The sequence below is a fragment of the Kryptolebias marmoratus genome, linkage group LG18 (assembly GCF_001649575.2).
Source record: "Kryptolebias marmoratus isolate JLee-2015 linkage group LG18, ASM164957v2, whole genome shotgun sequence".
NCBI classification, from domain to species: Eukaryota; Metazoa; Chordata; class Actinopteri; order Cyprinodontiformes; family Rivulidae; genus Kryptolebias; species Kryptolebias marmoratus.
The window spans coordinates 7252581-7266316 of NC_051447.1; the positions used below are offsets into that span (position 1 = coordinate 7252581).

The following is a 13736-nucleotide window of genomic DNA, read 5'->3' on the forward strand; positions in this document are numbered from 1 at the left end:
CGCCAGAGCGCAGCCGTTCGTTTCTCGCGAGGAAGTGGTTACGTTCGGGCCGGGCTTTCTGGGAGTTGTAGTTTTAGTCGAAGTTTAGCAGTCGGCTATCAACTTCTCAACCGTCCTCTCTCTCTCTGTCTGTGTAGCAGCTTCGGTACGCTGAATGAGCTGCGTATCGATGGCGGAGAGCAATGACGGAGGAGTTCGACGAAGATGTGGTATTTGAGGTTTGTAAGAGCGCCCGCCGTTTAAAATAAAATAAAATAAATAAAAATGGCAACTTGTAACTGATGCTTTGTCATGCCGCTTGAGAGGTAAATACAGACGGTAGGTTCATTAACAGAAAACGCAGTACAGGCTAGCTCCTGTTAGGCAGCTGCTTGCCTGTTGCCATGTGCTCTTAATCCAAAACAATTCCGCCTATTTGGCTTATCTGTGAACGTGTTTCTGCCGGGCAGCTTTAGTGGTCATGAAGAGGGGCTGAGCCGCTGGGTTGTTGGCGTTTCACCATTTTTTAGTGGACCAGTATCAGAGGTGGGGTGGGGATGGTTACATCCAATGCGTCGGTTCTGAAAAAAATGACATCTGGTTAATGACAACACGAGCTGCGACTTGGGGTGACAATGCATGTAAGTAGCATTTATCTGCTTAACTGAAAGGGTTTGACAATATTGGGACATTTGACATGGTTTCGTGCAGGAGTAAAATACAGCAAGGATGCTTAAAGTTATGTTTTTACCCTCCTCTTAGATAGAAAGGATCAGCAGCTGTGGGGAAGAAGTGGGTCAGGCATCTTTTGGACAAAATCTGTGATAACTACACCCCATACAACACTGCCCTGCTTTCTTCCTATCTGATAAGGCAGTATTATTTCACAACTCGTGCTTTGTCCTGATACCCTGTTCCAAAGCAGGACAGAATTAAATCAAATCCAAGGTGCCAAAGAGGCTCAAATAACCTGTTTAAAGCGTGTTTTGTGAAGGCAGAATACCTCCAAGATACGGACCCGGATAACGATGGAGACTCGATTTTATGAGTCTTATCGGACCAAGACTGGTGTTTTGATTTAACACTGGTAAAATCGGGAGGATTGCGAGTTCATCGTCACATTTTCGTCCCCGTTCGCAGTCAACGCGTGTCTCTTTCTCTCCGTTTTCTTTGCAGAACTCCCCTCTTTTCCAGTACCTTCACGACCTAGGGCACACAGACTTCGAGTCGTGCCCGACAGCGGCGCAGGAGGAGGAGGAATGTGGCGGAAAAGAGGCAGACCTCACCTCTGCTGGAGAAGATCCGCAGAAAACCTCTGTGAGTTCTCCTCAAAAAGAAAACGAGCCTGTCCGAAGAGACAGTTTCCTCAAGTGTATTTCAGATTTATCCAGTAGGCTCATGACCAGGGACCTGGATAAGTAAATCTTGATTTACATCCAGCCATCATCATTCACTCAGGCTTACAGAGATGAGAACAATGTAGTTCTTGTCTTAACAGAGATTGCCAATGAGCTAAAGACGTACTTATTATTTTCTGAAAACTACCACGGTTATCAAACCCCTAATTATTATTACTTGTTAAAATATGTCATCATTCACATTTATTTACTTCACTAACCTGTGTTACACCCACAGTCCTGGTCGTTTTTAAATAGTTAACCTCAAATATTTAATAAATGCACCATAAAAGATCAGAAATTATGTGAATGTTTAGAGTTAGAATTGTTTTCTAGACAAAGATCGTATTTATGGTGAGTGAAAACACTTATCCCTAATGCATTTTTGACCAATAAACTAATGGATTGATCTTTAAAGAGTCAGAAAGGGGTGAACAATGAACATTGAGCTTAGCTTTTAGTGTTTTCTTTTTTGCTCAACAGCCACATGTGCAGAAATGTTCAATTAAATGTCACTGAAGATTATAAACAAAAAGCATAAATATAAACTGCTTCCGATGGTGGATTTAGTACATTTGAATAATTTTTGCAATTTTCCTTTTGTTCATGAACTCATCTCGAAGTTTTGACTTATTATTTTAAGAAAGGAAAAACAAAAAAAGAAATCTGAACAAGTTTTTCTTTATGTAACCTGGAGATCAAGTTTTATTAAAACACGTTTAATATTGTCATTTAAGTCTAGGAAAGTTGGGTTATTTTCTGACATTTTAGGAACCAGTGATAAACTGAAAAAAAAATAGTCTGCAGATGAACAGATGAACAGATACAAAATAGGTGGTATAATCCAGATTATCAGTGGATATTTCTGCAGCAAACAAGACAACATCAGTTTCCAGTGGGCCGTCCTTTAATGTCAGCCAGCTTTATTTCCTCTTTTGCACCCCTGACCCGGGGCAGTGTTTGTACGTATGATTGTGCTTCGATGACTTGTTCAGTCAGATAAAACTAATTAATCAGCCTCCGAGCACGCACACACATTTGCACAGAGGTACACGTGCTGTTTCCTTGTCACTTTGGTCATATGAGGTAACACAGACACGGCGACAGCAGCTTCCCGCGCACTGATCCAGGTGTTGTTTTCGTGTTTTTTCCTCAATGAGCATCTTTGGATTGACGTTTCCTTTGGTAACTCTCATGCGTACGCTTGTTTTGAAGCCGAGTGCAGTTTATCTGTGCAATAAAAAAAAAAAAAAGAGAGAGAAACTCCAGAGCTTTGAGCGATACGTGCATAAACCTGACCGCCTGTGATTCAGTCAGACGAGGGACATGTCACGTGACTCAGCTTCCCCTCGCTCAGCCTCCTCGTGTAACGGGAAACGTCGTGTTTGCTTCGTTCGGAAACTTTCCGTGTGTGTGTGTGTGTGTGTGTGTCACGCTTCCTTTCTGGCTCGCTGTTGTTTTCGGGAGTTCAGGAGGATGAGTGATTCAGATGTGACGTTTGGGTTCGTCCCTCTTTGAGCCATTTATCAAAACTCCGATAAGAACCAGAGCTGAGCCAGAACTCCGCGTACGCAAAAACCACTCACTGAGGAAGATCGTGGCTGAAATTATGAATAAACCCTCACAACTGTCCCTGGCTTTAAAAGCTGACTTTTACACGTTATATAACTAAGTCTGACTTTACTGTTTCAGGAGCTATATTCCTTTTTTTTCTGTGCAACAGTTGTGAAGAATACAAGTTAGTGTCTTTAGGGAATGAATAAATAATGCTTTACTCCTTCTCAATTACCTCACTGCACCTCGCTGCAGCGTTAGAAGAGTTAATTCAGGTGTATTACCGTGTTTATAAAGCTTAAACATTAGGTATTAAGGTGAACACAGTTGGACAGAAAAGACAGCAACATGAAACAATCATCTGTTTAGGGCTAAATTACTGTTATGTAACTGCGACATATATATATTATATAACCACATTTGCCTGTTTTAGTTGTTTTTATTGATGTTAAACTGCTCAAGCAAATCAGTCTAATGGAGAGTTGTTTAACCAGGTTGGCAGTAAATAATTTATCTGCAGCCGCTTTGCTTTCACGAACAATTTTATCCTTCCAAAGGTAAGCTGAAGGGAAACGTCACTTTCTCGCCTTGTTTCAGCCATAACATTAAAACCACTGACAGGTAACCCCGAAGGTCCCAAAGCATCCCGAAGGATCTGCCTTTGGGTTTGTTCTCAGAGGTTCTGTGTGAGGGGAATTCATTTATTTGCTCAAATTTACGAGATTATTCTTGGGGCCCATTCATTTATTTCTTTTGGGCGAATATTCATCAGAGTTATTTCTAATGGAATTAATATGTAGCTGCAAAGATTTCTGCTAATCTTTGCTTTAGGATTGAATTTATAAAGGTAAACCATAAAAATAAAAAGTTTCATGAACACTTAATCGTGTTCAGTTATGTTAAATTATTTTACTACAAAATAGCAAATCACAACACTCTGGATCCAATGAGACTTTTATCTCTAAAGCTTCTTCATATATATATAAGACATTGCAGTCATGAAACCAAGACTAAAAGATTGTTTTTATTTAGTTACCATGTGTGTTATTGTCCTAGTTATTTTGTGTACAAATATTAAAATACTTTTAACAGTTTATCACAGTTTTGAAGCAAATCCAGCAAGCCAAAAGACCAGAAACCTTCAGTTTGTTCTCTTTTATACAGGGTGAAAAATACCACATTTTAGTTAACAAATCATTTTTAAAAAATTTTTTTTTATCAGCATTTGACTCTGGGAACTGTGGATTCATAATGTTTTTGCCACATCTTTTCAGAGCCAGCCAGCAGGCAGTCGTGCATGTGTTCCTGTGCAGAGGGCTGCACGTCACTTCTCTGAAACGCAGTCAGTCCGGAGTCTGGAAGCTGCAGCGCTTCTGAGACTGCAGCAGAATACTGATGAGCACCAATAAGACTAAACCCGGGTATTAACCAGAATGAAAATACACAAGCTTTGCCTCATCTCTGCGTTGGGATTTTCTCTCTGTGACATTCGAGAGAAGCCTGAACCGAGTTGTGGCCTACTTTGATAAAACGCGCACCGTTCGGATCGGTGGCGTGTGAGCGACCCATTGGTAATCAATACGGCTGCAGCCCGTAGGCTAATAACTTCTGTGCTTTAAACCAAATGCAAAACAAAACAAGCTTCAGCTTTAACATACAGACATCATTCCACACAAGCCTTGCTTTTAACAAGCATTTTACAGAAGCCATGAAACACTGTAAGCAGATTAGGGCAAAATAAATCCTGTTCACAATTAGGCATTATGCTGCTAGCCTTCTCTGGGATTCTGCAATTAAACCTGGCAGCATTTAAAGACGTCTGAGCTTCCTTATGCATTCAGACATTAATGCAGCGGAACAAAGATTTCTTTAAGAAAGCGAGCACTAGCACAGAAGTAGGGCCGAATGATCTTAGGAAGTTACTACGAGTTACTGCAACGTTGTTTTTGTCCGTGTCTCCGTTTGTTTGTCTGCAGCTTTGGCAAAATATCCCACAAACCGGGAAACAGATTTTAATTTTAATTTTTAATTTATTTTAATTTATTCAGTTCTCAGCGGAATGATTACTCTGGAACTTGCAGGGCGGGCGGTTCTGGAGACTGGTTGAGGCCTTGTGGACCTGGAGCCCCCTCCATCAGGCAGCTGAAACTCACAAGCTGGAGCAGCAGCTGGTAGGTGGGCGACCGCCGGCATCCAAACCGGCCGCCGCATCGGGTTTCGTCAGTAAAAGCGCCTCTTCGTTTTTATTCCCTCTGTCGCCGCACAGGACGGAGCCTTCGGACAGTACTCGGTCAGATGCATCCTGGACCAGGACGTGCTTCTGCAGGAGGACGTGGAGCTGATCGAGCTGTTGGATCCGAGCCTGCTCACCCTCGGCTCGTCGCCCTCTGGCTCCCCCAGCCGAACCAATACCCTGCCCAGGCCGAGCCTCGTCGCCAGGCCGTCCTTATGGTACGCTGTTTGTTTGTTCTTTTTCAGATGCACAGGTAGTGGCCTGAAAACTGAAGAATAAAACAAATTATTCAACGTGATTCATATTAACGATTCTATTAAAAGGGACAGGTCCAAATCATAAATTATGTGTAATCCAATTCAGTCCAAAACAGCTCCAGATTCAGATCTAATCACAGACAGTCATTTCAGTTTAGTTACAGTACAATCAAGTACAAAAAAGCAATAAGTAAAAAAGTTGTCTGTCTAAAGAAAGCAGCAGATTGTGTTGAATCTTCATTTTAGCTCAATCCACCCTGACAATGGAAAGTTACGACTGTCCTCTTTTGTGTCGAATTAAATAAAACCTGACATACTTCTGTTGTCCTACCTCAGGGATGTTGCAGGGCTGGTGGGCCTGGCTGCAGTGCTGCTGGGACTCGGCTCCTCACCTGATAGCCTGTGGTCCGTGGCTGCCGCTCCGTGGGGTCTGGTCCTGCTGGGCTGGGTGGGCCTGAGGGGGCTCACGCTGTGGAGACGGGGTCGCATGCAGACACACGTCCACACCAAGGCCTCGCAGCTCCAGACCCTGGTCCACAACAGCAAGACTCTGACTGGACTGGCTCGTAAAGCCCTGCGTCTGGTGCAGGAGACCGAGGTCATTTCCAGAGGCTTCACCCTGTAAGTGTGCTCATTTCCCTTCGAGGCATTTATACTGTGATCAGTTCGATCCACTCCTTTATTGGCAGTGAAGCTATTAATAGATGTTTTATTATATATTTGAGGCTGCTGCAGCCTTTGTGAGACTGTTTAGCTTTGAAAAGGAAAGTGTTGTGCACCCAGAACTGACCTTAAATCAGCCGAAAACTGGGGAAAGATATTTTTGTGACAATATGGTGTGAATGCTGAGAGCTGGATGAAAGTTGCTGAAGAAGCTGAAACTAAGTTAAAGCTAAAAGAAGCAGAACACTTGCTAAAAGCTAAAATTTTAGCTAAAGGCTTAAAGTAGCAAAAGGCTAGCTAAATGTAGCAAGACATTAGCTAAAAGCTAAATAAAGCAAAAGGCTAGCTAAAACCTTAAGTATCAATAAAAGTAGCAATTGGTAGCTAAAAGCAGTAAAATGTTAGCATAAAGTAGCAAAATTCTTGTTAAAAGAAGCAAAAAACTAGCTAAATGTAGCAGTACATTAGCTGAAAGCAGTAAAATGTTAGCTAAAAATAGCAAAAGGCTAGCTAAATTTAGCAAGACATTAGTTAAAAGCTAAAGGCTAGCTAAAGGCTAGCTAAAAGCTTAAAGTAGCAGTAAATTGGCTAAAAGTAGCAATTTGTAGCTAAATGCAGTAAAATGTTAGCATAAAGTAGCAAAATGCTTGTTAAAAGAAGCAAAAAGCTAGGTAAATGTAGCAGTATATTAGCTAAAAGCTAAAGGTTGCAATACATAAGCTAAAAAAATGTTTGCTAGAAGTAGCAAAAAGCTAGCTAAATATTGCAAACGGCAAGCTAGAAGTTAAAAATAGCAAAACACTAGCTCAAGAGTTTAAAGTAGCAAAGTCTAGCTAAAAGTATAAAAGACTAGCTAGAAGCTAAAGTGGCCAAGGAGGTGAAGTTTTTGCAAGGTTACTTAACGTTGACGATCCGGATCGGGATATTTTTTAATGACATTGAGGTTTGTGTTCTCCAAGTGCTTCTAGTCATTATTTTAAAGATGAGAACATCGATGGAGCCGTTGTGTTTTTGTGGTGGGTATAAATAGATGTCGACCTATTAGGGTTTTTCCATAACTGATATCAACATTTAGAAATCAGGACATCTAATGGCTAGTTTATGAAGTCGTGTTGTTTGTTGGATTTAGACAGTTAAAGATTCATATACATGTCAATTTACTACATTTTTCTGGCAAAAAAAATGACTATTTATTCCCGAGGCCTGATGTGGATCAGTACATATTCTACAGTTGATTTAAGGGTTGGTTTAAATGCGGTTCCAATCATAAAAATGTCCAAAAAAAAATTTCCACCAAAAGTAACATTTCTTATCTAAGCAATTAAATGTATAAGGCTCTGAAAAATAAAAATAAAAATTCTACCATTTCCCTCTTTAGCTGCGACATTGATAAGATAAGGCTGCTGAAAGTAAAAATAAAAAAATAGCAAGAAAAACAAAAATAAAAAAATTAATTAGCCAATTGAATCAGTCACCCCACCTGTAGAAAGAAAGCCACATTAGGTTTCTGATTAGCTTCGCTCAAAGATCTTAAAGTTTGGTTCTGGTCAGCTGATGTTCTGTTTTTCCTGCTTTGAAGCTCAGCTGAGAGGCTGCTGCTTCCAGCTGTCGTCGTCACCCCTGTCCGTGTGTCGTCTTGTGTGTGTGTGTCGTGTCTGTCGTGGCCGTCAGTGTTTTGTGTGCCCCCCTGCCTCTTCGGGACGTCTCCACAGTTGAATCACATTTCACTTGTCAAGTTTGCTCGACAGGGTGAGTGCGGCCAGCTCCTTTAGCAGGGCGGGGCCCGGGGCAGTGCCGCGCAGCCAGCAGCTAATGGGACTGAGGAAGGTCCTGTACCGGGCGCTCCGGTCAGCCTTCAGAGCCTCGCGGAGAGCCACCTGTCACATGCTCAAGGCATATCCTTTACCGGAAAAAGAAAGCAACTCGAATGAGTGTTAATTTGTGCTGTTTTGACCTTTTTATAGGTATGAATTTTAACCTTTTTGAAGCTTTTGGCTGCGTTAACTTGGAATTATTTCCACTTTAAAATGTTCGCTATTACTTAACATCACGAAAAACCTTCTGTGCGTGTGTAATTATGTTTAAATTGGTGATATCTGATTTTAATTTAGCTTTTTATTAAAAAAAATGCTATTAACATCTGAGATGTGTACAGGAAACGTGATTTCAGTCTTCACTTTGATGTGAGCAGCTGTTGTCAAGCTTATGGATAAAAATGATGTGTTGTTCGTCTTTAACTCCTTCTAACGTTCCCCCTGAACTCCGAGATCGACAATGTGACCAACTACGTGTGTGCGGTGCCTCTGAAGGAGCTGGGACTCGGCCTGGGAATCGAGCACCTGGGTGACGAGCAGGCACAGGAGCTGACTGACGACTACAGCCTGCCAGCCCTCAAGGTTGGACTCAAAGGCTTTAAATTAGATCTGCAGGCAGCGAAACTACAAAAAGAGAGCCAAGGAGGTGGATAGTGTAGAGCTGGTCCTCGAGGGCCACTATCCTGCATGTTTCTCTGCTCCAACACACCTGATTGGAATCAATGGGTGATTAACAGGCTTCTGCAGAACATGAAGAGGTGATTTAACCACTGAAACAGGTGTGTTGGAGCAGGGAAACAAGGAAAACCTGCAGGATAGTGGCTCTCGAGGACCAGGATTGGTAACGCTTGGTGTAGAGAAAACAAAATCTGGGGGTAATAATGTATAATATGTAGTTTTGGAGTGTTGTTTGTTAGCCATACTTGTGTGAATAATAAATCAATATTCACATTGTTTTCGTTTTTATCGTTTCTTCCATGTTTTTTTTTTGTCTTTTTGTGTTAGTTTTAGCTTTTAGCTGCAGTTTTGGTACTGTTAGCTACCATTCCGCCTCTTAAACCTATATCTATCATTCTGCGACTTTTAGTTACCATTTTGCTGCTTTTAGCTACAGTTATGCTAGTTTTAGCTTGTAGGCTAAAATAAGCAAAACAGTAGCTGAAATTAACATAACTGTAAGGCTAATTTTAGCTACAGTTTTGCTTCAGTATCTGTTTTGCTCCTTTCGGCTGTCAATCCTGTACTTTCAACTTTTAGCTACAGTTATGCTAGTTTTAGCTTTTAAGCTAAAATAAGCGAAACTGTAGCGAAAACTAATGCTCATTTTTGCTAGTTATGTTTATTTTATCTTGAGCATTTGTTTTCCTGCATTTAGCTTTGCTAACTTTAGCTCTTAGCTACTGCTAATTTTAGCTTCTGTTCTGCTTGGTTTAGATTTAATAATGCAGAATGTTTAGCAAGCTTTTAGCAAAGTCAGTCAGCTTTCACACTACGTTTTTGCAAAAAGAAAAAAAAAGCTAGGTTTTTCTTGCCTACCGTGGAATCCTTTTTGTTGGTACAGATCTTGACCAGAAATTTAGTAAATTTGTAGCAGAAAGACGAGGGGGGGGATATTTTTTTAAAACTTGTTCAATTTGTTGTCTTGCAGATGCTGTTCCAGCTGTGGTTGGGACAGAGCTCTGAATGTTTCCGCCGGCTGGCTCTCCTCCTGTCGCCGCGCCGGATTGCGGAGTCGGAGGAAGGCAGAGTCAAAGGCGAGACCTCCCCTCCTCCTCGTCCTCCACCTCCTCGTCCTCCTCCGCTGCACCGGTCCATCGCCACCATCACCGAGCCCCTCCATCGCGCTCTGTCTGCCTGTCTGAACGAGGTGCAGCGCAGCTACGACTTCCACCGACACTTCGAGACGCAGCCGAGGACGGCGAGCTCCGACCAGGCCGGGCGAGCGAGGCAGAAATGCCGGGAGCTCAACTCCCTTCACACGTCCATCCGAAGCCTGCAGCTGCACCTCAAGGCCCTGCTCAGCGAGTGAGACGCACGCACACACAGAAAGTCCCGATTCAACCCACGCCATGCCCTCTGTTGGACAAGAGGAGCTGCTGGATCACCGAAGAAGCAGGGGTGCCAACCGCGTAACCGAGATCTGTGCTCTTCTTCTCCCTTTGACACGAGCAGGATGATCATCTTGGAGGATGACCTGGAGAAGCTGATGGTGTCCAAGCAGCTGACGGAGCTGACGCTGGAAGGGTACCGGGACCTGAACGAGCGGCTGCAGCAGCTCCATCCACACATGCAGGCCAGCACGGGCTGCTGGGAGGACACCGTCAACCAGGTGGCGCGCATGCTGAGACGGGCCGGCGGCTGTCCAGGTGAGCAGGGCCAAATCAAACGCGCGTCACTGAGCGCGCAGTCAACAGACTTAGCGCCGAGCATGTGTTTGTTAGCTCGTTTTGCTCCGTCTCTGCAGGTGATGATGACGGCGTGGAGCGGTGTGGCCCATCTGTTCCCGAAGCTCCTCCTCCATCCTACCCCCTGATCCTGGACAGAGACCCGGTGCCAGAGGAGATGGTAAGTTCGGATGTCTATCTTTTTCACGTTTGCCTCAAAATGTTTTTTTGTTTTTTTCCCCAAGATGAGCAGATTTTGATCCCACTGTTTGATGCACACTGTTTGATCCAACCAGGAGCTGGAGGCCTACGTGTCCGACTCGGACTCTGACGGGGAGGGCAGGGAGTCGTGGTCCGACATGCTGTCTCCAGAGGAGCGGGAACGACAGCGGAGGGAGAGGGAGGAGTCCCGCCGCGTCCTGTCGGAGCTGAAAGCCGTTCTGGGTTTCCGTGCGTCCGAGGGGGAGAGGATGAAGAGGAAGCAGCTGCTGTTCAGCGACCAAGGTCTGCACTGGAGTTATTCTTGGAATGAGGCAGATTTAAACTGATGGGTCGGGCTCGGAGTTTCTGCTCAGACTCAGGATGACAGTTCAGAAAAATGTGGCTGTAATGGTTGACCAGTTCATGCGAAATTATTACCAGTGTTGTTGGGTTTTTGCTTCACTTATACTGAATTAATAATGTTCAAAAACAAAACAAACAAGGCTATCTTTCATCTTAGTTTTTAACTATTAATGTTTTGATTATTGTTATTATTAAGTTTTTCTTTGCTATTTCAGCCATTGTTTCTCCATAGAAATACAGAGATCTCATTTCCTTCAAAAACATTCTTTTTTAAATCTGTTCAGCATACGTGCTCTATTTTTGTATTCTTAAACTACTTTTAGGTCTTAGCTAGCCTTTTGCTACTTTTAACTTTCAACTATTCTTTAGTACTTTTAGCTAGCCTTTGCTACTTCCAGCTAGTCTTTTGCTTTTAGCTAATGGTTAGCACCTTGCAGCTTTTTGCTACTTTTAGCTAGTCTTTCACTACCTTACGTGTGTAGCTAGGTTTTGATATTTTTAGCTTGTGTTCTTTGTAGTTTTACCACATCAGTTTCAGCTTCTTCAGCGCAGCATTTTTGCACAAAGAAAATTAACATCTCGTTTGTTCATTCTCATTGATTTAAATTTTATTGGACTAAAAAAAACTGCTAGTTTGTCATTGCTGGGATGATGGGTTGATGATAAAGACCTTTTCCAGCCCTTTGTGCACATCATGTTTGAAGCCAGTATTGTAGTATTAAGACTCAGCTCAGATCCTTTTTAAGGCTTTCCTACAAACGTCTATTAGCTTAAAGGAAGGCAAAGGGACCATATTGACTTGTTTATATGACATTCAGAAAGAAACAGGATCAGAAATGTAAGTGCTGCTTTTCTGCCTCTCCTACAGCTGCTGTGTCGCCTTCAGTTCTCGCTCAGAGTCGTGATCCTGCCGCAGACCCATCAGGCTCTCCGAGTCCTGTGGGTTCTGCAGAAACTGGCGATAAGGAAGGAAACTTCCTATCGGAGCGCTCTGCAGGACGCAGAGGGGAGGAAGGGGAAGGAAAAGACGACAGTGCGAGGCCTGACCCCTCTGCAGACCCTGAGACAGAGTTCAGCTGTGGCTCGGAGGAAAGGCAGCTGGGAGGACCCTCGTCGGTGTGCAGCCGAGGAGGAGGAGGAGCGTCGGAGCTGCATCAGTACGACGGCGTCACGGACGAGGAAGACGAGGGGGAGGGTCGGAACGGCCTGGACTGCTTCCTGAAACCTAAAGTCCCCGCCGTCTCTGTGATGGACAGGCTGACGGAGCTCCACGGCTCGGAGACTCTCAGCTTCAGCTCCGCCCTCGCCGCTCAGGTGGCCGCACGCTCACACTCCCTCATCAACATGGAGGAGCAGACATTCGGCGACGACGAGGAGGAAGAGGAGGAGGAGGAGGAGGAGGAGGAGAGCGACAGAAGAACCTCGGAGAAGGACTAGCCAACACACCCAACCGCTTCAATCGCGCAGAGGCATTATTTATGTTTCTCGTCCCGATGGATCTGTGTTCCATCCGATCCGCTTCTGATGTGGAGGCGTTCCAAACAAACCTGTCCGTCCGTGATTCTGATTCTGTTTCTATTCGTCACCCACAATTCTTACAGTTTAAACTCAGGAACCAGAACCACTAACGCAAAATACGACCTCACAGCGCTGAGGCTCGCAGCAGAATGTTCTTCAGATGATTTAAAATAATCAGTTTGTCTGTAAATGTGAAAGAAACATGCAATTTTTCATCTTCACGACATCTTTTTTAGATTATTAAATGTGAAGAAAACACTACGGTCGGAGTTACTGAAATGAGAGGAATTTAAAAAGATTATTTCACTGCTGGACTGTTTGTGTTTATCTACTACAAAGATGTTCTTAGATCTACTGAAAATTAAATTGAAATCCTGTGTTTTTTACTACTGCAAGAGTATAGTAGTTTTAAATCATAATTTTACAAAATAAGAGCTATAACGCCAGAAACTCCTTTGCATCCTACAAGCCCATTAACGTAAAACAACCTAAAAATGATAAGCAATCAAGAAGTTATCAGAGGAAAAATTGTTTACAGTACAAACTGTTGTGAAGATTACTGTGCAGTAAAACGTCCAGTACAAGAACTGTGTGTAGTTTTTACAGTATTTGTGGCTGAATAAACACAAAACGTTCTGCAGTGAAATCACCAAAACGGTCTGTGTCCGGATAAAGTCCGTGGAGCAGAGTTCAGCTGATTTCTTACAGATACACGTGAAGCTGGGAGCGCTGCAGGAACAGGAGTCAAGTGCTGTTTTTTTTTTTTACAATCATCGCTCTATTTTTATCCGACCCCCTTTTTTTTCTGCTTCCATCTCCGTAACACAAAGCAGAACCTGCATTCACAATCCTAGGGACATGTTTGGATTACACTATTGTATCTAAAAAAAAAAGAAGAAGTGACACATTCTATTTTATCTGTGTCGGTGTTTACAGGGGCACACTGAGCAGAAACGTCAGGGTTTGAATAGTTTGGCGTGAATGATATAATAATAATAATTAAAGATATTTGAAGGCTGTGTTCAACTTGAAAAGAAAGCAGCCGCTGCGTTCGCCCCGTTCTCCAGCTTCACCTCGTCACCATGTTTGCCTTGTCCTGACCCCGTCTGCATTTCACTCTTGGAAATAAAGAACCACCCTGGAAGTGTGTACCGACGTCTGTCTTTGTGTCTCGCAGAATGGGGCTAAGGAACAGGTCTGGTTGGTTATTTGATCCGTTTAGTTGGATTTTGCTTTTGTTTGATCCCCAGCAGCTGCTGCGCCCCTTTAAGCCCCTCCTGAAACAACATAATTTACCTCTGACAAAGATAAAACCAACTTTTTATATATATATATATATATATATATATATATATATATATATATATATATAT

General features: G+C 43.1%; 1 protein-coding gene across 1 annotated transcript in view; it reads left to right on the forward strand.

Moving 5' to 3' along the window:
• The first annotated feature begins 64 nt into the window (after positions 1 to 64).
• vezt (vezatin, adherens junctions transmembrane protein) overlaps positions 65 to 13736 on the forward strand; it is a 19322-nt gene continuing 5650 nt past the window's right edge. Inside the window, exons 1-13 of the mRNA XM_025004924.2 lie at positions 65 to 218; positions 1156 to 1296; positions 5012 to 5101; positions 5197 to 5381; positions 5757 to 6041; positions 7832 to 7978; positions 8332 to 8479; positions 9546 to 9922; positions 10070 to 10263; positions 10362 to 10462; positions 10578 to 10785; positions 11714 to 12281; positions 13005 to 13077. Of these exons, the coding sequence (XP_024860692.1) occupies positions 183 to 218; positions 1156 to 1296; positions 5012 to 5101; positions 5197 to 5381; positions 5757 to 6041; positions 7832 to 7978; positions 8332 to 8479; positions 9546 to 9922; positions 10070 to 10263; positions 10362 to 10462; positions 10578 to 10785; positions 11714 to 12281; positions 13005 to 13077 (2553 nt within the window). The 5' untranslated portion in view covers positions 65 to 182. The remainder of the gene's footprint in view (positions 219 to 1155; positions 1297 to 5011; positions 5102 to 5196; positions 5382 to 5756; positions 6042 to 7831; positions 7979 to 8331; positions 8480 to 9545; positions 9923 to 10069; positions 10264 to 10361; positions 10463 to 10577; positions 10786 to 11713; positions 12282 to 13004; positions 13078 to 13736) is intronic.